The sequence below is a fragment of the Westerdykella ornata genome (assembly GCF_010094085.1).
Source record: "Westerdykella ornata strain CBS 379.55 unplaced genomic scaffold EI97scaffold_35, whole genome shotgun sequence".
NCBI lineage: Eukaryota > Fungi > Ascomycota > Dothideomycetes > Pleosporales > Sporormiaceae > Westerdykella > Westerdykella ornata.
The window spans coordinates 66,180-89,636 of record NW_022986885.1 but is presented as its reverse complement, the minus strand read 5'-3'; the positions used below and the strand labels follow the sequence as shown (position 1 = coordinate 89,636).

General features: G+C 52.2%; 9 protein-coding genes across 9 annotated transcripts; 4 read left to right on the top strand and 5 right to left on the bottom strand.

The window, feature by feature from the left end:
• Window positions 1-1,464: 1,464 nt before the first annotated feature.
• Window positions 1,465-6,037, bottom strand: EI97DRAFT_202180 (DEAD/DEAH box helicase-like protein). Its single transcript, XM_033793693.1, has one exon. It carries the CDS (start codon window positions 5,831-5,833, stop codon window positions 1,697-1,699), a length of 4,137 nt encoding a protein of 1,378 aa, XP_033650195.1. The 5' UTR covers window positions 5,834-6,037; the 3' UTR covers window positions 1,465-1,696.
• A 334-nt stretch (window positions 6,038-6,371) lies between these two features.
• EI97DRAFT_436741 (HIT-like protein) lies at window positions 6,372-7,551 on the top strand. The gene has a single exon (XM_033799192.1). The coding sequence runs from the start codon at window positions 6,377-6,379 to the stop codon at window positions 7,127-7,129; it is 753 nt and encodes a 250-aa protein (XP_033650194.1). The 5' UTR covers window positions 6,372-6,376; the 3' UTR covers window positions 7,130-7,551.
• EI97DRAFT_436740 (uncharacterized protein) lies at window positions 7,402-8,818 on the bottom strand. Its single transcript, XM_033799191.1, has 3 exons — window positions 8,686-8,818; window positions 8,174-8,610; window positions 7,402-8,048 (listed from the first exon to the last, which is right to left on the bottom strand). The coding sequence occupies exons 1-3, from the start codon at window positions 8,755-8,757 to the stop codon at window positions 7,739-7,741; spliced, it is 819 nt and encodes a 272-aa protein (XP_033650193.1). The 5' UTR covers window positions 8,758-8,818; the 3' UTR covers window positions 7,402-7,738.
• Window positions 8,819-11,565: 2,747 nt separating this feature from the next.
• On the top strand, window positions 11,566-13,731 carry EI97DRAFT_202007 (uncharacterized protein). The gene is made up of 5 exons (XM_033793692.1): window positions 11,566-11,878; window positions 11,936-12,037; window positions 12,150-12,495; window positions 12,545-12,894; window positions 12,946-13,731. Exons 1-5 carry the CDS (start codon window positions 11,732-11,734, stop codon window positions 13,543-13,545), a joined length of 1,545 nt encoding a protein of 514 aa, XP_033650192.1. The 5' UTR covers window positions 11,566-11,731; the 3' UTR covers window positions 13,546-13,731.
• Window positions 13,732-14,562: 831 nt separating this feature from the next.
• EI97DRAFT_436736 (molybdopterin binding oxidoreductase) lies at window positions 14,563-16,550 on the top strand. The gene is made up of 4 exons (XM_033799190.1): window positions 14,563-15,006; window positions 15,101-15,162; window positions 15,225-15,490; window positions 15,646-16,550. Exons 1-4 carry the CDS (start codon window positions 14,998-15,000, stop codon window positions 16,434-16,436), a joined length of 1,128 nt encoding a protein of 375 aa, XP_033650191.1. The 5' UTR covers window positions 14,563-14,997; the 3' UTR covers window positions 16,437-16,550.
• EI97DRAFT_436735 (ubiquitin-conjugating enzyme) lies at window positions 16,441-17,406 on the bottom strand. The gene is made up of 2 exons (XM_033799189.1): window positions 17,036-17,406; window positions 16,441-16,970 (listed from the first exon to the last, which is right to left on the bottom strand). Exons 1-2 carry the CDS (start codon window positions 17,271-17,273, stop codon window positions 16,714-16,716), a joined length of 495 nt encoding a protein of 164 aa, XP_033650190.1. The 5' UTR covers window positions 17,274-17,406; the 3' UTR covers window positions 16,441-16,713.
• A 505-nt stretch (window positions 17,407-17,911) lies between these two features.
• EI97DRAFT_354025 (Scramblase-domain-containing protein) lies at window positions 17,912-19,414 on the bottom strand (the record flags this gene model as incomplete). The annotated part of the gene is made up of 1 exon (XM_033794879.1): window positions 17,912-19,414. A coding segment is annotated over one exon (1,503 nt), but the record flags the coding sequence as incomplete, so codon positions are not given.
• Window positions 19,415-19,943: 529 nt separating this feature from the next.
• EI97DRAFT_201985 (uncharacterized protein) lies at window positions 19,944-21,725 on the top strand. The gene is made up of 2 exons (XM_033793691.1): window positions 19,944-20,026; window positions 20,231-21,725. Exon 2 carries the CDS (start codon window positions 20,271-20,273, stop codon window positions 21,666-21,668), a length of 1,398 nt encoding a protein of 465 aa, XP_033650188.1. The 5' UTR covers window positions 19,944-20,026; window positions 20,231-20,270; the 3' UTR covers window positions 21,669-21,725.
• Window positions 21,602-22,851, bottom strand: EI97DRAFT_436732 (uncharacterized protein). The gene has a single exon (XM_033799188.1). It carries the CDS (start codon window positions 22,767-22,769, stop codon window positions 21,783-21,785), a length of 987 nt encoding a protein of 328 aa, XP_033650187.1. The 5' UTR covers window positions 22,770-22,851; the 3' UTR covers window positions 21,602-21,782.
• Window positions 22,852-23,457: the final 606 nt, after the last annotated feature.

Genomic DNA, 23,457 nt, shown 5'->3' with positions numbered 1-23,457 from the left:
CCTCTTCCTTCCCCTCTCTCCCCTTCTTCCTCTGCTTGCTTCTCTTCCCTCCTCCCCATTTCCTCCCTTACTCTCCCATCCTACCCCTCCTCTTCCCCATCCTTCCCCCCCTCCCCCACCCCCTCCAAAGCCCTCCCCGCATCATCTTCCGCCGCAGTCTCAAGCGCATCCTGCCTCCTTGCTCGTAGCAGGAATAAGCCGACGACAAGGAATCCCGCGAACCCCACCATGGCCGCGACGCAGCTCTCCACGACGCCCCAGAAGGTGAGGTGTGCGAGGCGTCGGAAGAAGGGCGTTATGAGGGTTTGGCGCTCAGTCTGGTTGGGTGTATTAGGTTAGAGTAGGAACGTTGGAAGGAAGAAGAAAAGGGGGGGGGAGCGGAAAAAGGGAAATGGGAAGATGGGAGATGGAGGGTGAGGACGGAATATTTGGGAAGGAGGAATTGAATATCAGATTGTTGAAGGTGGGAAGAGTAGAAGAGAATGGGAAGACCAAAAGCGAAACTCTAAATTACAGCTGGCGGAAAGCGGAAAACAGGAAATAGGAAAACAGGTGCAGAAGAAGAAAATTGGAAAGTGAAAAGAGGGAAGAGGAAAATTTAATCATCGAAGCTCGAAGAGACGGAAAGATTGACAGAAGAGAAATGGGAAGACGGAAAGTGAAACAAGGACCGAAAAACGGGAAGCGAAACTGCAAAACACAGCTTTTCCACCTCCGTCCTCCCGGGATCCTCTTCAAACAACACGCATCCCATACTCTCTCTCTCCCATGCACCGGCCCACCCACAAAATAATCATCACCAGAAATCATCACCAGAAATTAAGAAACCAAAGATTAAGAAACCAGAAATTAAGAAACCAGAAATTAAGAAACCAGAAATTAAGAAACCAGAAATTAAGAAACCAGAAATTAAGAAATCAAGAAAACTAAAAACGAAGAATAAAGACAACAAGAAAGAGAGATTAGCTCATACCTCCAACCCAGGATCCACGACATACACCAGCACGACCAGCATTCCCAGAATCAACCCCAGCAAAACAACAGTCAGCACCTGTATCGCCGCCAGCAAAATGGAGATATTCCGCGTCGTTTTGAGGACCTCGAAGCCCGCGGCCACGAGCGGCGTCACTTGGTCGAAGGCGGCGTTGATTTCGCGCGAGTAGGGGATGCCCATTTTGGATTTATATCTTTTTTATATTTCTTAATTTTATTTTATTTGGTAAGGATTGGTGTCTTTTAGTTGCGGTGAGAGGGGTGGGCTGGGGAGGGAGAGCTAGGAAGGTTCTTCTAGGGAGGAAGAGGATATACTGTAGGATGAGGAGGCGCCTCAGATCGCCGCAGCGCAACGAAGATGAAATACGAGTCTTCAATAGAGTTGAAAACTTAGAAAAAGAGGAATTAAATCATCTTCTCTTAGTAATTTTAGTTATGCACTTACTATGGTAGTAAGTATAATAGGGAAAGTTGTAGTCTAGGACGCGATGGCGATTTAAGCTGCCTGGAGAGATGAATGACATCATCAATTCCCCCCAAGCTCACTGGCGAGCTTGGACACAAGTGAACATAGCTCAACACACCCTGGATTCCATGCATCACAACCCATAAACGACAATCGAGTTCCTTGAATAGTCTCCCTTTTTCAGAAATCTCCTCTACCTGACCTTTTACCCCCTCTAAAGAACTGAAACCTCCTGCCTCAATTATCCAACCCATCCCTCTCAACCAACCACCTCACACAATCCACAATCTCCCCCTCCCTCCCCCCAATCTCCCACCCGGGCTCCCTAACCTTCCTCTCCAAAACCTTATCAAACATTCCCCTCAACCTCGAAACCAGCACACCGATCCTCGCCCACCCCCGCAACCTCACCCACTCATCCACCACCAACCCCCTTCCCAGCGTATCGACAGATATAGTGCCCGCAAACATAAGCAGCGAGTAAGCGTTGAAAGGCGTGAGGTCGCGTATAAACACTTTAGAGGTAGCCATCTTGTTAAAGTACGCGATGAACGCTGCGTTCATGGGAAACGTCTGCGCGTCGAAGAGAATGGAGCTGGGATGCACGAAGACGCGGCCGTTCTCTTGGTTGAAGTATTTGATGGTCCTGGCTTCGTAGTCGAGCTCGACTGCTCCGGCCATACTGGCCGCGTATTTCTTGTCTGGCAGTTGGATGCGAGCCAGCTGTGGATGGAATGCGCCAGCAATAAGCGCACGGATTAGAGCATCGTTGTCATTATGCTTGTTCAGGACGCCGTGTGTTGTAGGGTTGGTGGACGAGTAGTGGGTAGGAATGAAGGAGACCTCCTTGAGCGACGACAAGTATTGAGCGCGGTTTGAAGCAATGTCGAAGAGAGTCTGCGAGGAGAGGCTGTTATCCTGGCACCACTTCCGCAGGTCGCGAGGCGATATGCCTTTACTTCGAAGTGCAGACCATTGCTCATATGCTCGGAGATCGACAAGGAGATCACCTTGGTTCTGAGAAAATGAGCTGCGGGTTCGATTAAACGCATTTCGAATTTCTGGATCCCGGTCACGCGGCGAGATGAACGGAGAGCGCGCAGTGAGGACAGAAGCAATGGTCAAAGCGGCCTCTAAACAACCAAAAGTTGCACCGTATACGAGGAGTTTGCTGCAACGTAGGTCTGCTGGAATCATCGAGAGATGGCGTCCAAGCGCTGTGAGCTCGTTGTCGGCAATGGCACCAATCTTGTTCAGGAGATTGATGGCGCCCTCGACTGCGGTGCTCTCTGGCGGAGTCAATGCGCTTGCAAGGAAGCTGGAGACATCTTGAACGCCCATGGCCTTGATAGAGAGACACAACTGCTCAAGCGGCACTCGGCGAATTTCGGGATCTGGACGTTCCATCATCTTCATCTCCGCATTGCGGGTGTAGAGCTTGAAACACTGGCCGGCTCTTACACGACCAGCACGACCACGACGTTGCTTGCAGGCAGCTCGAGAAGCCCACGTCTCTGCCAGTCGGACCATGTTGTTTTGTGGATCAAAACTCGTCTCTTTGACCCGACCAGTATCGATAACGGCCACAATGTCTTCAATGGTGATGGATGTTTCCGCGACATTGGTAGCCGCAATGACTTTCCGCTTCCCAGCTGGAGCTGGTGGGAAAACACGCTTTTGTTCAGCCGGGAGAAGCGAAGCGTGGAGCGGCAGAGCGTAGAATTGCGGAAGGTGACGAATGGCCTGGAGAGTTCGATCAATCTCCATTGTGCCGGGAAGGAATATCAGAATACCACCATCTGCTGAGCCCAACTGCCTATCGATATACTGTACGGTCGCCGCAATGAGATCATAGTTGATGCCGAACCCGATATTCCGAAGGTTGACAGCAGGTGCTCTCTCTTCCTCTTCTTCATAATCTTCGCCCTTGTTGCCTCTAAAGCCAGTAAAGCGAACAATGTCGTCCATATAGAAATCCTCCACCGGATGTGTTCTCCCTTCAATCTCAATACGACCAACGGGACCGACTTCCTGAAAGTACCTCTCGAAGACATCCGCGTCCAGAGTCGCACTCATAAGTATCACTTTCAAGTCCTTGCGGCGACGCAGTATATCGCGGACCAGGACCAGAAGAAAGTCGGTGTCCAAACTGCGCTCGTGCACTTCGTCCACCACCACATGGCTGACATCGGCAAGAGCAGCTACCACGTCATCCGTACTCCCACCAGCAGTCTGAAGACGTCGAAGTAGGACACCCGTTGTCACAAAGGTGATCTTCGTAGTCCCTGGACTCTGTTTCGATTCTCCGCGAATAGCATATCCAACCTCAACCCCAACCTGTGAGCAACGCTCGTCTGCGACGCGGTCCGCGAGCCCTAAGGCAGAAATCCTCCGCGGCTGCGTGCATATGATGTTGGCTACCCCACCGAGTCCCCGACGAATAAGGTCATCAAGAATGAACTGGACTGACTGCGTCGACTTGCCTGAGCCAGTCTCACCAGAGATAATACACACTTGGCTTTGGTTGACAGTCTGAACTATAACATCCCGCAACTTCCAAGCTGGAAGTGCCTGGCGGACACTCAGCATCCGTTGCTGAGCTGGTGTTTGTTGTTTAGCTTCCCACTGATTCAGAATCGCTTGACTAGCTGGAGTGCCAACTTCCCACTTTATGGGTTTTCGGGCTCGAGGTGGTCGCCTCGAGTTTGGATTATGGACGTGTTCGCTTGCAACCATGTCAGCTGCCGCCAGTCCTGGCGAGACATCTACGAGTTTGCCTGGGTTCTTGAGTACAGTTGCCGCATTCTGCTGTAGCCAGTCCACAATATCAAAAATCATCGGCGCGCCAAGGAGGCTCTCCTCAGCGTACGAGAGAGCTTGTCGAATTATACTCAATCGGATATATGATGGAATAGCGGCCTCGAAGCTGATAAGAGGTACCACGGCAGGATATGGACCAGGCGGTTTCCGGACTTGGAGAACAAGACGCTTGCCTTGTTGCTTTATATCCAATTGAATACGACAGATCGAAGGAGATGGACGTTCATACATGTCACCGTAGATCGCTTCTAAGGAGGATTGTTCTTCCTCCCAGGGGTCGATGTCTGCTTCTTCGAATTCATTGGGTTTGTTTAGATAGAGACGCGAGAGCATATCTGCAACGTCCGCTTCATCTGCAGTGGGTCTCAAAAGACGGGCTTGAAGGTAAGCTGCTGCTTTGGCTTCGTCGCCGCCTTGGCTATCATACGCATCCTCGCACAGTTCTCGATCGTACCCAGCAACCGTAAGTCGGTTGATTGCGCCTTCACGCTTAAGGTCTGAGCTAGCCATGCTGACACCAGCTTGATAGCCTTCCGGCAAACTCCAGGACGGAAGGTCATCCTCTGGCACGTGGATCAGAAGCCACTCAATGACTTCTTCACGGTCCTTGCAGATCTCCACGGCTTCTTCAACATGGCTTCTGCGGAAGCCTAACTCGGTTATCTCGTCGATCAACTTGCCACGGACCGCGGCGTCTAGGCGAATCCCATGTGGATTCCATACGGCGTCTCGTCGAATCAGGCGCTCGACCCTCTTCCTCGTTTTCCTTCCTAGCTCAACTTTGGGAACATTCTCCCATCCTTTTAGGATACTAGCCCTGGAAAGGGGCGCTTTAGAGCCCCTCTGCCCCATGCCCGGCTGAAGATTGTGGGCCTTGGACGCCTGTTCCCTCTCCTTCTGTCTCTTCTCGCGTTCCTTCGCGGCTATCTCCTTTGCCTTCTCTCGCTCGGCGTGTCCGAAGAAGGGGTCCGCCTCATACATCCAAGCCTTGCCTGCGGCTTCATCATTCTTCTTCAGCTCCGCAAACTTTCCCTTCCAAAGCGTTCGGAACTGCGGAGGCATCATCATGTGCAAGTTCTTCGCACTGGCAACACGGAACAGCCCATATGCTGCCGCAAAATTGCGCGCTTCCACGGCAGTCGGGTGCCGTGCCTCCTCCCCAAGTTCCGGGGGAATCCTGAAGGGAGGCAATGATGTCGTCTCCCGCGTTTTGGGGTCGGATTTGGACAGCACAATACTGTCGGCCACATGTAGGTCCCCGTCCTTGTGCATCCGGTAATCTGGCTTCAACCATTGCTGCTTCTGGCAATGCTCCGACAACATATTCACGGGCAGCTTCCCCGTCCAGGACGCACCGCCAACCAATTTTCGCGCGTCCGGAGGCTTTGGGGCGTCGCTGGGCTCCCCGGCCTTTCCACCCTTGTCATCTTGTCCCTTGCCTCCCTTCTTTTTCTTTCCGTCGCCGAAAACGATGAAGCTGCTGTCCTCCTCCGGCGGGCCAGATGCGGGCTTCTTAGGTGGGCCACGGCGGGGTGGATGCGGGTTCTTCGGCATCCTGGACACTGTGCGGGCGGAGGAGGAATTCGGCGGAGCGTGTGAGCGGTAGACTCCATCGAGCTTTGGGTGAACGGCGCTGTTGTAGCAGAGGATGGAGGTTCGAAAATATGCAGATCATGAACGGCCCGCTAACCGCCCCACTTTTTCCCGTCGACAGGGGTGCCGGTTTAAGCTCTTGCTGATGTCATCATGAAGCAGCTACACCTGCAGCTCATCGTGTACACCGTAAAACAACTCCACTGCAGTGAAATCTGTAAACTCCGGATAGCTTCATTCCGTCAAGAAAATGGATACCAGAAGCCGGGATGACGCCCACGACGCGATCACAGCCGAGGAAATCACAGGAACGGCCTCACGAGCTGCCGATTCCAGCACAGCGTCCAAAAGCCCAAACAATGCCTGTAAGTCCTCCTTCTCTTCCTTCTCTTCCACTCTCCTTCTTCTCCTTCTTGAACTTCATCTTGAACTTCATCTTGAACCCAGCGCACTCATCCAAACTACAACATCACACACTCTTAACTCACCGCAGTCACAGAACTCATGACCGCCGCCAAACGTCCCAAACCCACCATTCCCCCACCCAAACCTCCCTCCCACACCACCCACAGCCGCGACCCCCGCAACAACCTCCTCCCATACATCCTCCACCCAGAAACCCACCTAGAAGTAATCGAATACGACGCCGACTTCGTCGTCATCCGCGACCGCTACCCCAAATCCACCATCCACCTCCTCATCCTCCCGCGGGATCCTGCCCTCTACACCCAACACCCCCTCCACGCCCTCTCCTCCAACCCAGACTTCCTCGAAAAGGCAAAACAGCGCGTCGCCCACGTCAAGAAGATCGCAGCCAGCGAACTGCGCCGGCAATTCGGCCTCGTCAGCAAGTCAGACGCCCCGTACCAGAAAGCGCTCGAGTCCCTCATGTCGTCGCCGGACCCGCCCTCTCCCTCTTCTCGCGCGAAGCTCTTGCCTCAGGGCCGCGATTGGGAGAAGGAGATCATATCGGGCGTGCACACGCATCCCTCCATGAATCACTTACACATTCATGTTCTGTCGCGGGACATGCACTCTCTGTGTATGAAGCATAAGAAGCATTATCTCAGTTTCACCACGTCGTTCATGGTGGGGCTGGATGAGTTTCCGCTCGAGGAGGGAAGTCCGAGGTTTCACCCTGGCGATTGGCCGTCGTGGGATATGTTATGTTGGCGGTGCGGGCGCAACTTCAAGAACCAGTTTGCGAGGTTAAAGGAGCATCTGGAGGAGGAGTTTGAGGAGTGGAAAAGGGAGTAGAGGCCGAGGAAATGAGGTCGTGGCGAATACTCCGTGGCGAGTACTCCGTGGCGAGTAGTTCGTTGGGGGAGGCGTCCAGATCGAGGGTGAGTTGTCGGCAGGAGCTGCGAAGCAGATGACGAAGACGGAGACAAGGCATCAGAGGCGGCACAGCCTGCACTCGGATGCCGCGCATCCGTCGTCGTGACTAGTTTGTGGCTGCTGTTATGTTGGCGAAACCTTGGGAAAAGGATCTGTGGCACCGCGGCTTCCTCTGCAACGTAGATGCTGATGCCCTCGTATAATGCTTCATGGCGTCATCTATACATCTAGTTGACCAAATCCCATGACCGACGAGTTGACGCTCGTTCATATCCATTCGATTTCCGAGTGTACTATACAAAAGGTGCCAAAGCCACTCCTCTATCCTAACAGAGTACATGATGACGTCTCTTCTAACCCGTCGTGATATGTTTCCAAATCGACTTTTGATCGGCCGTGAGTGATAAATTCGCTTGACTCCACCCTGTTCAATCATAGTCCTACAATTTCTGTATCGCCCTACTATCAAACCAATATAACCAACCTTCCTAATGATTCAAATCGACGATAAATCATCGCTCCCGTGGCCTACGCCTTAGACTTCGTCTTCGGAGTGCCGCTGCGTACACGCTTTGCCTCCGGCCTCTGCAAATGGGACGCAGGGATCCAGCTCTCGTCGTACGCCTTCGCGCCGGATGTGACGGCTGGACCATCAGCACCAACAACAGAGACCTGGTCGGCGGGATCGACCTTCTTGGAGCCACCAGAGGAGCGCTTGGCGCGTTCGCCGCCCTTTCCGCGGCCCTTCGTTTGCGGGAAGAGAGTGGTGATCCACGTGTTGTAGATGAAGTAGACAGTTCCAGCGAAGACGCCGGCGAGGACGAGATAGAGGAAAATGCTGCAGGCGGATTAGCAAATGAAATAAAAAGGGCGGCGGAGGTGCAACGGAAGGGGAATCAGGATGTAGATAAGGGCGCGGAGGTGGTGGAACACGGGCTTCGGCTGGAACGGATAGGTACATACATCTGCGGGTCGAAGATGCTAGTCGGCGCCTCCACAACGCTGACCGTCTCATTGTAAATGGAGACGGTGTAGAAATCCTGCTTCTTGTCCTGCAGCACGGCGACGAGCTGCAGACGCACATCCTGGGGGTGCATCTCGGTGCTGAAGGTATAGGTGATGGTTTCGGCTTCGCCTGCGGGGATCTCAATCTGATAGCGCGCAGCGGTCAAGTTACGCACGATCTGAGGCTTCTCGAGACCATCGCGGAGGAGCGAGCCTCCGATGAGGGCGAGGCTGACGGGTTCGGGCTCTTCGTTGGTGATGTCGAGGACGGCCTGGGTTGCGTGGCCGTTGATGAGCTTGACGCCGAAGATCTCGGACTGAGGGAATTTGACGCTCGTGGAGATCTTCAGGTTTGGCGTTTGGGGCTCGTCGACAGCCTCATCGATTTTTTCGGCCTGGTGGGAGCTGTTAGAATCGCGGACGTGGCGTTGATGTCATGGACATCGGCGATGGGTGTTGCGGTGACTGACAGTGGAGTCCGCGAAAGCATTGAGTGCCCCCAACGAGAGGAGAAGAAGGGAGGAGAGTTTCCAGGCGACCATTGCTATTAAGAGGGGGAGTAAGATGGTGGATGAGAAACCGGGATGGAGGGGAAGAGTATGGTGTCAATCTGTAGAACGTGGCTTCAAAGCTCCTAGCTTCTGAGAGGAGGCTTAGTCATCCAAGTCCACGTCCGTGTCGAATCTCACTTGTCGGGCAACATGACTTTAAGCACACGATAACAAAAGAATAACGTCTTTTAATCGGGCAGATGTTCGAAGATCGCAGAGGATATATTGTCTGAACCGTTCTTTCTCCTCTCTGATGATGTCTTCTGGTTCTTCCACTATCGCGATTCTCTCGCCCGGCAACGATTTCCATGAGCCGGATCGCAGAAGAGAAGAAAAATGGTTCGGATGTCAATTCACAAGAGCGAAAAACGGCATTTGGAAACCGCGGCGTAGGGATTGTGCCGTGGGGTAGAGAAACAAGAATCGATTTCGGAAGAACGGACTCTATCGCAAGCGACTAATCGATTCCCAAGAATGAACTCCGCCAGACCAAAAACGAAACTACTAGACTGGATTTTCACGGGAAGCATGGAGTTCCGGTGATGTACTTCTGCAAGCCCTATTCTGCGTTCTGGGAATCGAACTTTTCGCACAAAAACGCAACCCAGAGCCAAAGTCGCATCGTCATTGTCTTTCACATGTATATGCACATGCATGTGGCGGGGTGCCTTTCGCACCGCAGGTTCCAATTCCCCCACCTTTGCTCTCATTTTTTGTTCTCTACTTTCAAATGTTCTCACGCGGCCTGATAACTGGCCCGATTTCCAGCCATGTCCCCTCCACGAATGTTCGCACTCCATCTCACAACATACATCTGCAAAATCGTGAAACGGGAAGTGGAATTCGGCATGCAATCTGTTCAGCGTTATTACACGACAGAAATGAAGAAAAGCCTGTTGACTGTGCGATCAGCTAATTGCCACGTAGGCATAAGGGTATGATCGTTTTTGCCCTTGCACTATAGCCTGTGATGTTCCACATTCGATATCATAGTTACGCAACTCCTACCAAGAAGCCATATTCCTAAACTAAAGAAATAAAACTAATTAGAAAATAGAAGGGGGCAAAAAAAGAAAAAAAGAAAAAGGGAAAGACAAAAGGGAAATAAGAAGAAAGAAAGGGAAGAAAAATAGAACAAAAACCTTCGAGAAATAGGGTTGTAAGAAGGAAGAACGAGAAATCAGAGAAGTAGAAGTTAGATTCAGGAATCTCCTTCTAGAAATTGACTTGAGCGGACGAGAAACCAACTTCCAAAACCAGATTTTCACGAGATTATCTATAGATGTCGGAAATTAGAACACGAACTCTAGATGTGTGAGACTGAACGGAATTCCAATTACCAGTTTGCAAAGCAACGATAAGTGGGATCTAAAGTTTGAGGACGCAACTCTTGAAGACGGGTAAGTGCGAAGAGGAGCGAGTCCGGATCTTGAATCTTGAATCTGAAGGTTAGTGGCAGTGCACCATATCCCTTGCAAATATCATTAGGTGGCTACAAGCGCTGGAGAGCTGTGCCACCCCTTAGCAGTAGGGGAGGAGAAGGAGGCGCCGAATACCTGTATTTCCATGCGAACGATATGTGTGGAGGACAAGAGAGACAGCGGGGGGTTACGCATCGAAGGACAAGAAAGAGTAGACTGTCTACGGAGTATTAGCATGCGATCGTTAAGCACCTGGAATATCAGTGACTGGCCTTACAGATGGGATATCATCGTGGAAGCTCCTATGGATAGTTAAGCGCCGCGTGGAAACTGTGCCTCTGTACCTCCATGGCCTTAGGCGACGGAGAGCGAGAGCGATAACGAATTCAAAGAACGGGCGGCAGGGGCACAGATTCCAGCAAACGGAAATCCAAATCGCGTGCGAAGAAATCCTGAAAGTTGGTGGCTTTTCTCCAAGACGAGGATCGGAAACTGGAAATGAACAGAGCCAGTCTCTTCCAGTTCGCGGAGTTCGTGCTCGAAGTGATGAATACGAGAAGCGTAAAGTGCTCTCTGACCCTCTAGCAGTAGGGATGGTATGCAACTGTGAAAGCCCCAAACCTGATGTGGATGTGCGGAGTGTATGTTAAAAGACGGGATCCAGTAATCAGAGCCGCCTACAGGAAATGGTTCTCGAAAGCAACTGGACATCCAAGTTTATGCAGCCATACTATTGGGAGGGAGTAAGCGCTGGGGGTGGTGCTGTGGCGCATCTTACACCCCAGTATCCGTAGTATAGCATCCCTGCAAGACACATCCTACTCAACTCACCATCGCGAAAACCATCTGTCGACAGTTCAAGGGTTCGAAAAACGGTTTTCAGGAAACGGTTTTTGGAGCTTCCTTCGCAGTCCCCTTTGCAAGGAGGCTTCGCATATAAAAGGAGGGCATTTTCCCACGATCTCTCGCCCTCAGACCTCCCGCTTCATTCTCCCCGCTACCCTAGGGTAGTCCCCGCACCCCTGTCACAACTTTCACTTTACCACAACTTGTTTTCCATCACGGGCCCTACGCATACTTGCGCAAGCAAATCTTTGTTTAAGACAGGGAAAATCGTATCTGCTGGCTGCGCTTGTTCCAGCAGCCCTCCGCAGTCGCAGATCGGGCCCGGTTCAGTCCCTACCGCCAGCACATGCCTGCAAAGCGCCTAGTCGCATGCTTTCACCGTTGTACCGCCTAGCCCTGTCGTCAAGCGACCTGTCTCTGTCTTATTATTGATCGCACATTCGACTGTCTTACTCACCAATACCCATCTTCACCTTCATCGCGCCTTCCCGTCCCTTCCCCTGTGAATAAGAGTCCTATAGCGTCTCTTGTCCACCCACAACCCTCCCTTCCCTTTCTGCTCCACTCATTATAATCTCACCACACCTTCGCGCCTACCCAACCGTCGCACAGTCATACTCTTTGCAACACTTTAACGGATCCACATACGCGCAGTTACCTAGGTACCAAGCCTCTGGCGCTGTACGTTTCCATCAATCATGGCCCTCAACAACTACGTCATGTCACCACTGCAGTCGCTGGTAAATTCGTCCTCACCTGACGTGGTTGACGACGATGGCACCTCAAATTGGGCCCGCTATCAGAGAATCATCGAATGCGACAATGAGAAGACTGCTCTACTCCAGGTCTGTAATGCTCCAACTACTACCTCTTTGTCCATTTCAGCCACTCATGCGCCACAGGAACTGCTCCAGGGCTACGATCATATGAACTCGCAACGCCTGCGCGAGCTGCAGATGAGGAAATACTATGAGGATTACGCCCGAAGTTTGCAACTGCATCTGGTAGGTGCGCTCATATTGGCACTGCCATTCACCCTGCCATTCACCTCACTGGTTTCTTGCAGCTCGGCAAGGACCAAGCACAAGTACCCTTACGAGGCTAACGTCTTCTCAGGAAAAGGATCCCTTCGTTATCCTTCTCATCGATGGCGACGGCATGATATTCCGCGAAGAGTTGATTCAAGCCGGTGAAGAAGGCGGACGAAAGGCTGCACAGCTTCTCCATCAGGCCATTTTGAACCACATCCACGATGAGATGCCAAATATCCTCAGCGACGTGAAGGTCGTCTGTCGCATTTATGCCAATGTCCGCGGACTCGCCGACACACTTGTCCGTGTCGGTGCTGTTCCTGACATTGACACGGTTGAGCAATTCACCCGAGGCTTCACTCGTGGCAGGACGTTGTTCGATTTTGTCGATGTAGGCCCAGGAAAGGATCGTGCCGATAGCAAGATTATTGGTGAGTATCCTGCCTCTGCTTCCATCTACCATACTAAACAGAGGTAAAGAAACCTTCAAGCTCTACCTCCGCGATTTCCATTGTCGCCAAATTTACTTCGGATGTTCTCATGATAACGGCTACGCTCGCACCCTCGAGGAGCATACCACAGGAGATGCCTATGTGAAACGTATAACCCTCCTTGAGGGAGTACCTTTCGAGAAGGAGCTCCTTAGCCTTCCTTTTGCGACGAAGAAGTTCCCAGACATCTTTCGTGACACCAAACTTTCACTGGGTTGGAGAAGTCCCGCTCCAAACAATGTCACCCCCGGAAACTCCAAGAATTATAACATGTTTTCCGGCCTGCCCTCACGATTCCCACCACCTCGTCAGCCTAGTCTGTTAGACAGTCCTTTTCAGGTAGGCATATCGAGCTTTTGTCGTGTCCTGTCCTTCAAGCTAACAATACAGCCTCCCGCGCAACCCAACTTCCCACGCACGCCCTCCGTCTCCACCCTCGCCAGCAGCGACGGATGGAGCGTCCCCAGCAAGAAACCCACACCCGTAACCACAGGCTGGGCCGCCGTTGCCGCCGCTCCCGCCCCTCCTCCGCCCGAGACGACGACCACCACCACCTCGAGCCCAACCCCCACATACAAGCCCGCCAACCGCGACGAACTCATCGCCCGCAACCGGCACGGCCAACGCGTCGACCCGCCCTGCCGCGACTACGACAAGGCCGAAGTCGACCGCATCAAGAAAATCAAGCTCTGCAACGTGCACTTCCTCCGCGGCCCATGCCCCCACGGCCCCAAATGCGCGCACCTGCACGACTGGCACCCCACGAGGGACGAACTCGCCACCCTGCGCCTCGTGGCGCGCATGGCGCCGTGCCAGAATGGCAGCGGCTGCGAGGACGCCAAGTGCATCTACGGCCACCGGTGTCCTGCTCCACGGGCGAGGAACGGGGTTAAAGGGACGAGGAGCTGCATTTTCGGCGAGAAGTGCGTTTTCTCGATAGAGATGCATGATGTGGAATGCACGGTTGTGAAGACGCTGGTAATTCGCTAGTGCCCTCTTCCTTTTCACTGTCCTACTCTCCTCGGCACGGTAATTTCCCCCGACCCTGCGTTCTGCATACCTGTTCTCTTTTCTGCTCTGTTCTTCTCCTCTCGTCATCTGTTGGCTGTTTTATGATTGATGGGAGTTGCGGAGGTTGATGTTGACGTCGTTTTTAGAGTCTTCCCAGCTGCGTGACTGATCTTATCGGCCTGGATATTTGAGGAGGAAGTGCAGGTAAATGAGTCCGAGTAAACCGCGCTGTGGAGGAGGGGGGAGGGGAGGGAGAGGGAGCGAGCAAAGTGGCAGTAGGCAGTGTCTTTTATGCCTGCGCTTGGGCGAGCGAGTGTAATAGTGGGAGCGAGAAATGGCGTTTAAAGGATAATGATTCGGAAGGCGGCGGCGCATATCGGCGTGCAAGGAGGGATGGCATGTCAGGAATACCCCCTTTCCTCCGGGCGAGGCAATGGTCGTTTGGGTGTGCCATGGATTTTATCATATTGTTTCCTGGATCAGGCGAACGTATACGACTACTGTAATCACAAGTACTGCGTTGGGGATGTGATGAGGGAAGATAAAGCGTGTGTGCGAGTGTTCAGCACAAGCTAATACACTGGAATATAATCCAGTCATCGGAAGACTTCGTTCAAGGCCTATTCTGAGACAGTTATGTGGTTGTGGGGGCTCTTGTTGATAAAACGTCGGTGACCACAAACAAACATCCTATCAAAGTGCCTCCAGAGGCTAAGGACGGCACATGGGCGATAACGACGAGATCCAAGCTAATGTGCTCTTCTCTGGCCCTCTAGTCATTAGCGTGCAATCTGCTTATACGTGTCGTGCTCGTATGGCACAAAAGACATCGAAGGGACAGGTGATTGAGGGTAAGTAATTCTCTGATCAATTTGAACTTACCATATGTTATACGCTAGGCTTACGGAGGAGTCACGTACCTGAGCTATTGCTCGTGACTCTCCCAGAGGATCTGTGCGTGTTACTGGGGCGTGTTGTTGTAATCACAGCATTCAACACAAACTTTATTGGAACCACATCACGATGTCGCTATCCGAATCTGAACACTAGAGCCCTACTAGCCGCCGCCTGTGTACACGACATTCCATCTTATTGGCGACGTGCGTTCGCCAACCAACCTTAGCCGCATATCCTGCACTGGCCACAGAGCCGTGGCTACCCGTCCTACTGACTTCACGTGGCCTACATCGCAATTGACAAACATAAAGCTTTGTTATTCCTTTTTCTCGAATCAATGCACTCTAGGAACTCGCGTGCTAGACTCTACTTCCGTCGGCATTCCTTGCACGGGCCTCGTTTCGAAGCCAGGGTCTACCTCCGCGCCTAGCTATAGTCACGACGAATCGTACAACGGCTGAGCCCGAAAAGATAGCCGCTTGTCCGCGCTCCCTTCCCTGCATAGCACTCTTACAAATACTCTTCACTTTCATAATGGTTCACGTGAGTACTTAGTTCTCGTCCTTTTCGATTATTATCCTTTCTACACCGAGCACATACATAGCCAGAATTCTCCCCGCTGACGTCATACCTGTAGCTCGAATACTCTGTCGAAGAACCTCTAAACCGCGAACCCGAGCTCCCAACCCTCGTGTCCAGGTACCTGCCCCTTAACTGCCGACTCTCTCAAAACCGCGCCTCTGACATTGACTTCTACCTAGTTTCATAACCCCCACCTCCTACGCATACGACCGAAACCATGGCCCGATTCCACATATCGACGCGTCCACCCACCGCATCACTGTGTCCGGGCACGTGCAGAAGGAGCTCTCGCTGTCGGTGGAGGATCTGAAAGCTTTGCCGCAGAAGACGGTGATCTGTGCGCTGCAATGTGCGGGGAATAGGAGGCACACCATGAGGACGAAGTTGAAAGAGGTCAATGGGGTGGATTGGTTTGACGGGGCGGTTATGAACTGTAGATGGAGAGGTGCGTGCTTTCTTCTTTCCTTTTCGCTTCAAGGTTGTCTATTCCGTGTTTCATATATCCCGGATTCTGTTGTTCTCTTCAGTGTCTTTCCTGATTACTACCTCTGGATAACCACATCACGATCCTTTGGGGCACAGTAATCTAATTCCTTCCAGGGCCCCTTCTCTTAGATGTCATATCCCTTGCCGGTATCTCCCTGCCAGAATCCGAACTTCCCCACGCCCACATAACCTTCTCCTCTCACCAAACCCCCTGCCAAGACGACTCCTACTACGGCGCCTCCCTCCCCCTCCCCCGCGCCCTCTCCCCCTCCTCATCCATCCTCCTCGCTCTGGAAATGAACGACGCCCCTCTCACCCCAAACCATGGCGCCCCCGTCCGCGTAATCACCCCTGGCATCGCAGGCGCTAGATCCGTAAAATGGCTCGACAAGATCGAAGTCTCGTTAAAGGAAAGCCCGAATTATTATCAACAGCACGACTACAAGATTCTGCCGCCGGAAGCGAAGGACAAGGAGAGCGCGGAGCAGTGGTGGGGCAAGGTAGATGCCATCATGGATATGCCGGTGAATTCTGTGGTTGCAGTTCCGGGGAGTGGTGAGAGGGTGGAGAGGGGAGAGGATGGGTGTATAGAGGTGAGGGGGTATGCGTTGCCTAGTGGGACGGACGGGCCGGTGGTGAAGGTTGAGGTTAGTGGGGATGGAGGGGAGACTTGGACGGAGGCGGCGATATTGGAGCGGCAGGAGGAGGAGGTGATGGGCGCCGAGTTGAAGTGGGCGTGGTCTTTGTGGAGAGCGAGAGTGAGGGTGGAGAGTGGGGAGGGAAGGAGGGTGTTGAGTCGGGCGGTGGATTCGAAGGGGAATACGCAGGCGGAGTGTCCCGAGTGGAATTATAGAGGCGTGGCATATAATGGATATGGGGAGGCGACGGGGCTGCATGTCGTCTGAGTGGGTTACGAGTCCGGGTTTGCATTTCCTCTGCACTGTTCTTGAGCAGCATTAGTGGGTTAATCAAAGGAGATGTTTGTGTCTGAAATCCTCGATATGAAAAACGGTCTTCGAAGATCAGGAAAATGATTCTTGAAAGCATATCCCTCGCCGAAACCCATCAGCGTTGCCTTCCCAAACTCCGCTTATGCCATGCACCCATACCTCCAAAACTCCATGCGCCTATGCCGATGTACCACGTAACAAAGATCATCTCAGCCCTTCCATCCCATCTCCTTCATTCCAGCCCCAAACTCTTCCTAACATTATCCCTGACAATCTTCTCATACTCGCCCCTCCTCTCCCTCCACATGCGCGCCGCATCCACATTCGCAGGACTCTCATCATTCGGCTCCGCCAACATACTCATCACACTAATCAATATCTTCTCCACGCTCTGGATCGGCGACCACCGCTCCGACGCATGCTCGTACATATTCGGGTCATCTCCCGGCGCATGCAGGATCGAGATGCAAACGCGGCCGTCGGGATAAACTATCCTGCCATCAGTACTGCTCAATACCTAGAATGCGAACAACCATCTGCGCAGAGAAACATACCATTAGGATGCCAAACATCGACCAAAAACCGCATACTCGGCGGCGCCAGCGGATAATCCCGAGGGAACTTGAGCTCGGCGGGGAACACGCCGCCTTCGAAGGGCGTGCCGTCCGGGCCCTGGATCAGGGCTTCCCAGAGGTACATGTCGTCTTCGGAGACGGGGCCGGCGGTGATGCCTTCGGGTGGGTCGGAACAGAGGGCTTTGTATTCTTTGAAGAGGCGTTTGCTGGCGGACATTGTGGGAGGATGGGATCGGTCTGAGTGGTGGTTATGGGAGGTTGGGCGTTGATTTGGGTTGTGTGTGCGAGGTTCGTGGGAATTGAAGGCCTGGTGACCTGTGTTGTCGAGCTGATGGGATGTTGGTTCGGTGTCTTTCGGAACCGCTTCCGCGAAGTTCATGCAGGTGGGATGCTCAATTCACGTCCGAGCGCCAGATCATGTGATCTATGTTACCTCAACTACCTCCATTCATGCCCAGGAAGACACGAGCTTAGGAACACATATTGCTAAGATTTTTCAAGATCATAGAGCATTGGTCCCCTTCTTTCCCCATTGCTTAAGGACCAAGTAAGACAAATTCAATTAATCCATAGAACCCCGCTACCCTGTTTCTGATATGCTGTTCGGCGAAGGAGTCGTTTTCAGAGGTTAATGGTTGATGTGTGGGTTTCCTGTCATCCAAATAACATGCATACCTTCATGTCACTGCTATACAGAAACTGAGACGGCTAGCAGACATTGACCGATATACGAATACTCCAAAGAGTGAGGCTTGCACTCCCAAAATCTATATTATACAAGGGGCGTATATAGAGCGGAGCTCTTTTCATGGCTTCGTAGACACTAATCCTCTAATCATCATCAAAGATATCATCCCAGAACCCGCCCTCTGATTCCCCCTCCTGTGACTGTCCCTCCCCGCCACCCCACCAGCCAAACGGGTCGTCTGGTGCTCTAGTGCCCGAACTCTGACTTTCTCCCCATATCTCTTCACCTTGGTCAGGTTGTTGCTGATCGAGCGGCTGCTCGTAGGGATCGGTAGCTTGCGGTGACTGGGAATCGCCTCTGGATCTCTGCATAGCGTCGTAAGCTGCCATTGTGCCAGCCCCGGCAGCAGCACCAGTTACTCCCTCAGCTGCGCCTAGGCCTCTGGCCGCTGCTCCAGCCTCGCTCGCAATACCGGCCTCACCTGCTGCACCGGCGGCTCCGGCAGCACCAGCTTCTCCAGCAGCGACTCCTCCACCTCCCATTCCAGGGAACCAGAGTGGGAAGAAACCCATGCCGCCGCCTGCGCCGCTATGACGACTGAAGTAGTCGAAGTCGATGCTGACTGCTGTGGCAAGCATGACGGCACGCTGATCCAGTGTCATTCCAGGATGATTCTCCGACGCAGTTTGTAGCTGGTTATCGTTCTGAGCGGTTGCTTGCTGCCCTTCCGTGCTGAGCGCAGCAGCGTCCATCCGGAGTGCGTAGACTCCAGTGTCGGTGAATAGTTCCCTGGCGAAGCCCGAGAAGTTCCTGTTCACGGAGCCAATCCGGCGCCCGTCTTCGGACATCAGAGAGAAGTCCCAGGATAGGAAAGGTTCGTCGACACGTGCAAACTGCATCATTCCTGGTTGCCGTTGGTCACCCTCTACAACCTGAAGGGCTTTGGAGTTCGACAATGGTAGATCGCCGGATGCAATTTGCGGCGTGCCAGGCGCAGCTGGGGTTTCGTCCAGATCCCGGGCTAGGAAGAGGTTGTACTTTCTCCTTAGAAGTCCCCACTCCTGCTCAGCAGACCCGATGATTCTCATCTCGTTCAGCGGAATGCTAGACACGCTTGCGCTAGTCTGCGTAAGCACACTCTGTGCACTTGCCCCTTGTATCACTGCCGAATGCGTGTAATGACCTCCCTGGTTCTCCGGAGCTGCATCATACACCCGTATCTGCGAATTGATGAAACTGAACGGCCGGTGGAATCTTAGCACCTCCTTCTCTTCCCTGTCGAAAACGTGTGTTGTGAAACTTCGGTGGGTCCTGAACATTTGCCGTTTGAGTGCCGAGCCTATCCCATGATCTTGTTCAGCAAGATAGCCAATGTGATTGCCATGTGGATCCATGATAATGTACCGGTTCGCCTGCTCAAAGCCCATGAGTACATTCATCATTTCCAGTTGGCGCTGGACCACGATAGCGGAATTATCAAGAAGACGCATTACAGAATGTGTTTCCTTAAGGATTGCATGCGGGTCTTCTGGTATATAGACCGGCGTGATGAGGGTGTTTTGAGAGGAGGGTATCTGAGCGAGAGCGTTGGATACGGCTTCGTTTTTCGACGGTGGGGTGGAGGGAGCCTTTTCAGAGGGGTTTGGATCGCTCGGCGGTTGGTGTGAGGCATCTTTACGTCGCGGAACAGTTTTCCTGGGTATTGGCGGCGGTCTCTGAAGACGCCCTCGGAGGCCTGCGGGCCGTTGTCTTGTCGAATATGCTCGGAAGGTCTGTCGTGTGAGGAACCACGCGGCGCGAGTGGTTGAAAACATTATGAATCCGTGTCTTCTAGCTCTAAGGTATTATGATTAGTTTGCATAGACTATAATTTCCAACCGATGGGCTGGGAGTGTGTGGCGTGGGGGAGTGCGAATGTTGAAGCTCTATAACATTAGACCTTCGCGGTCGGTGGCCATTACATCATCAATGTCGGACACACAGAAGCAGGCACCTGCTATAGTACACAGTAAAGGCCTCGTATTTCAATAGCGGTGAACGCAATGCAAGGAAGCTGGATATTGACAGGTATGTAGAAATCTGTCCAAAGTACAAGAAATGTGGTCACCATGGAGTGTGGTCCGCGCCATCCAATGAACGAGGGCCTTGGCACTCGATGACTACTCCTAATTTTCACCATCTGGTGCCATCGTTGATACCTAGGTACTCTTCTGTGACCTTCACTTCCACTCCATGGTGCGGCATTGAACAGCGTTATGTCCGTATTCTAACTTCTACTGTAAGTACGATCTAGATTCCTTCCCCTCTCTGTTCTATGATGATTTTCATATTGTATTGTGAGAAGCACAAGATCAACGCATTCAGTTGCCTGGTTTCGTGCTTCTATGCTGCATCTCAAATTGAAAGACTACAACGGTATCTGAGATTTGTATTATATTCATGATTGTTTAGTGTAACAAACTTCTCCAGTCGCTAATGAACTGCAGATTTCATATTTTTTCCTCAATAGAACAAACCGCACACGGCATGGCCTCCACCGCTCACCAACCATCCAATAGCCCAGTTCAGTCGTCGGACGTAGCAGACGCAGGGGCAAAGGGTGTACCCAAAGACAATGGCAAACCGAATGTGCCGAGAGAAAAGAGGCCTAACTATGCCCAAATACATTCTCGCCCTCTCCCAATAGATGTCTATCCATTACCTGCCTTCATCCCCCACAATCCGCTTTCTATTGTGCGAGTTGCGATTGCTCTGATATCTCAGACGCTGTGGCCGCCAATATCACCCCTTGTCATACACGAAGCTTACTTCTCATCGCAAACCCTCTCCATTCACGTGACCGATCCGCAATCCGTGCGCGCATTATGGGAACAAGGCTTCTGGGGCAAAGGTTCTCTCAGCCGCAGTGAGCCAAGATGGCTAGACATGGAGAAACGTAAACGGGGGTTGAAAGCGATGCAGACAAGCGAAGAATACACAGCACAGAGACGCAGAGAGAGACGACAGTTCAAGCTAGAGAGAGCAAGATTGGAACGAGAAGCAATTGAGGAGCAGAGAAGAGCTGAGGCCAGATTGGCAGAGGCCAGCTCGTTAGACGCTACCGGAAATGATGCTGAGCCAACCACATCTGACGGCGTTGTTCAGACAGAAGCGTTGATATCGAAAGTTGACGCTGCCAGTATGTCCGAGCCAGAGTTTGTTCCAGCCGACGACGATGTGACAAAAGAGACAGAAGAGGACTTGGTTGCTGAGTCCTCAGTTGAGGATGGACCATTTGAAATACAAAACCAGGAACATCTGCAACTCACTATGGAGGAAGCCTTCTTCCTCTCCTACGCTTTAGGTGCTTTGAAGGTTGAGCGACAAGGCATTCACCAATCATCATCTCAGCTCTTGCGTCTGTTTTGTGCTTCTTCGACCTTCTCCACGCTGCAGAGCCCGCAGACGTTAGAGGAAGTTTTGCCACGTACTCCAATCTTTGGCAACCCTATTGCACCTGATAACCCCTTTCTTCTCAAGTACGTAGTGTTCCACCACTTCAGATCATTGGGATGGGTTGTCCGTGCCAACATCAAATTCGCCGTCGACTTCCTTCTCTACAACCGCGGTCCAGCCTTTTCCCACGCCGAATTCGCCGTCATGGTGCTGCCGTCCTACTCTCACCCCTACTGGTCAGAGACGACTGAACGGAGAGAAGAATGCAAGAAGAAAGAGTCTCGGGATTGGTGGTGGCTCCATCGCGTCAATCGAGTGCAAGGGTTGGCACACAAGAGCTTGATGCTTGTCTATGTGGAGGTGCCACCTCCGTGGGATAAGGGCGGGCAAAGTCAAGATGGAAAGCTAGATGTTGGAGATATTTTGAAGCGATACAAAGTTCGCGAATTTGTTTTGGGAAGATGGACGCCTAACCGTCACCGGGGCTAAGTACATGGAGAAACCACAGTTTGAGAGCCCGCCGTTGGTTATTCGCCGAAGGAACGTTCCCAATCGGCAAGCTAATCCAATGACCTTCATCTAAGAAACCAGCAGGTGAACACCCTACCGGTGAAATTGCTCCTGCTCTCTGTTTGCCTCCTTATCCTTGCGCCTTTGCGGTAGAAAAGTTTTGAAACCGCACTTTTGTCTGGTTGCCTCATTTGCGAGCCGGTTTCTGGTTGGTACATGTATCGTTGGTTTTAGGGTGAGGATTTGGCCAAATTGCGCAGGTATTTGGAGACCCTTTTTTGAACAAGTCACAAGGACTTCGTCATCTGTGTGAGCCAATCTAGGCAGGAAGCAAATGGTACTGGTACCCATTTCAATCCCATGTCGTTCTTCAGCCGTCCAGACAAGCTGTCCGGTCATCCCACGTTGGTATGTTCGGAGCCAATAGCATCTGCTCACGCAATGTTTTCCGACATACGCCCAACAACTTCCGCTCAGACATCTTTCGTCATTTCTGCCTCCATGTCGAAAGTCCCATGCTATGGTTACATGTTTAAAAGGAGGCGGGGTGAGTCCATTCGTCTCATATACCAAGTCGTTTTCCCTTACCCACCGGCTCATCCTTTCCCTAAATGAACCGACTAAAGCCGTAGAGAATATATTTTCTGGCACAATACTAGGGCTCCATTTTTGGTAAATGCCATCGTCGCTCCCATTAACCATGATCACCAGACTGTCCAGATTCAGTTCCAGAAGGGACCGCCATAAAACATCGAAACCTGCGCGGAACGCCCCACAACGGTTGTTATGGTTGTTTAGGCTCGAGTACAAGATATCTATCCGGACATTTCGCAGTTGAGCAAGGCTCGTCGCGGCGCTGAAGTCGGATAAGGTGGCTTCGCTTCCGGTGTTCTTTTCGAACTCAGTTTTGAGACGAAGCAAACGGCTCTTTGTCTCCAGGACGGATTCATCGTACGCTTGGCGGCATGACAGGATGAAGCCTCTTGCACATTTGCCGGGAATCTCCAGGTACGCATAGATCTGGACCCGGACTTCGTAGTTGAGCCGAGTGAAGAAGCTGTTAACTGGCGGGTCCGCCATTAAGATATGGAGGTGGTGAAGGCGGCTATTTAGTGGAGCAGAGGTGAGGCGGGTTGGTTTGCTCTGGACAAGAGCGAGGAGGGAGCAATGGGCGGAGGACGAGAGGGGTGATACGTGCAGTATGCCACAGTAGTCTTGGCTGCAAGGCTGGTGAGATGAGTGGCGGTGAAGTGGATGTTGTGGCGTTCACTGACCTCAAATGATCGTTAACAGTACTAGATCTGGCAGTGGTCCCGTCTTTCACTAGTTGCCAAGATAAAACGGTCAAGGCGTCTCATGTCTCACCTCAGATCTTCTACCGTATAGAATCAGACGGGATATAAGGAATTAATCATCTTAGGAACTCCTTGTGAGTATACCGTCGGCTGCAATGCGATAGTGGATCTGAACCTTACATTGGAACGGCATCCCCTGGCCCAGTTACCATATTTTGGTGGTAGGCCTGGAAGCCTTTAGCAATGTGCGGTATTTGAGTCATGCACTGAGCTGAAAATTTGGATTCCAGTCCTTCTCAGCTATTGATATGTTGTTGTCATTGCAGCTCTTAACTTCCGCAGCTCGTTGACCGTCGACGTCTGCAGGTAGTCTGGATTCATCCGCCAACCTGTAACTGGACCTCACCCGTTCTCGAACGGCGATTATCCCTATAACGACCGATCCAAGCGTTCCCACCAACTACTGAAGAGAC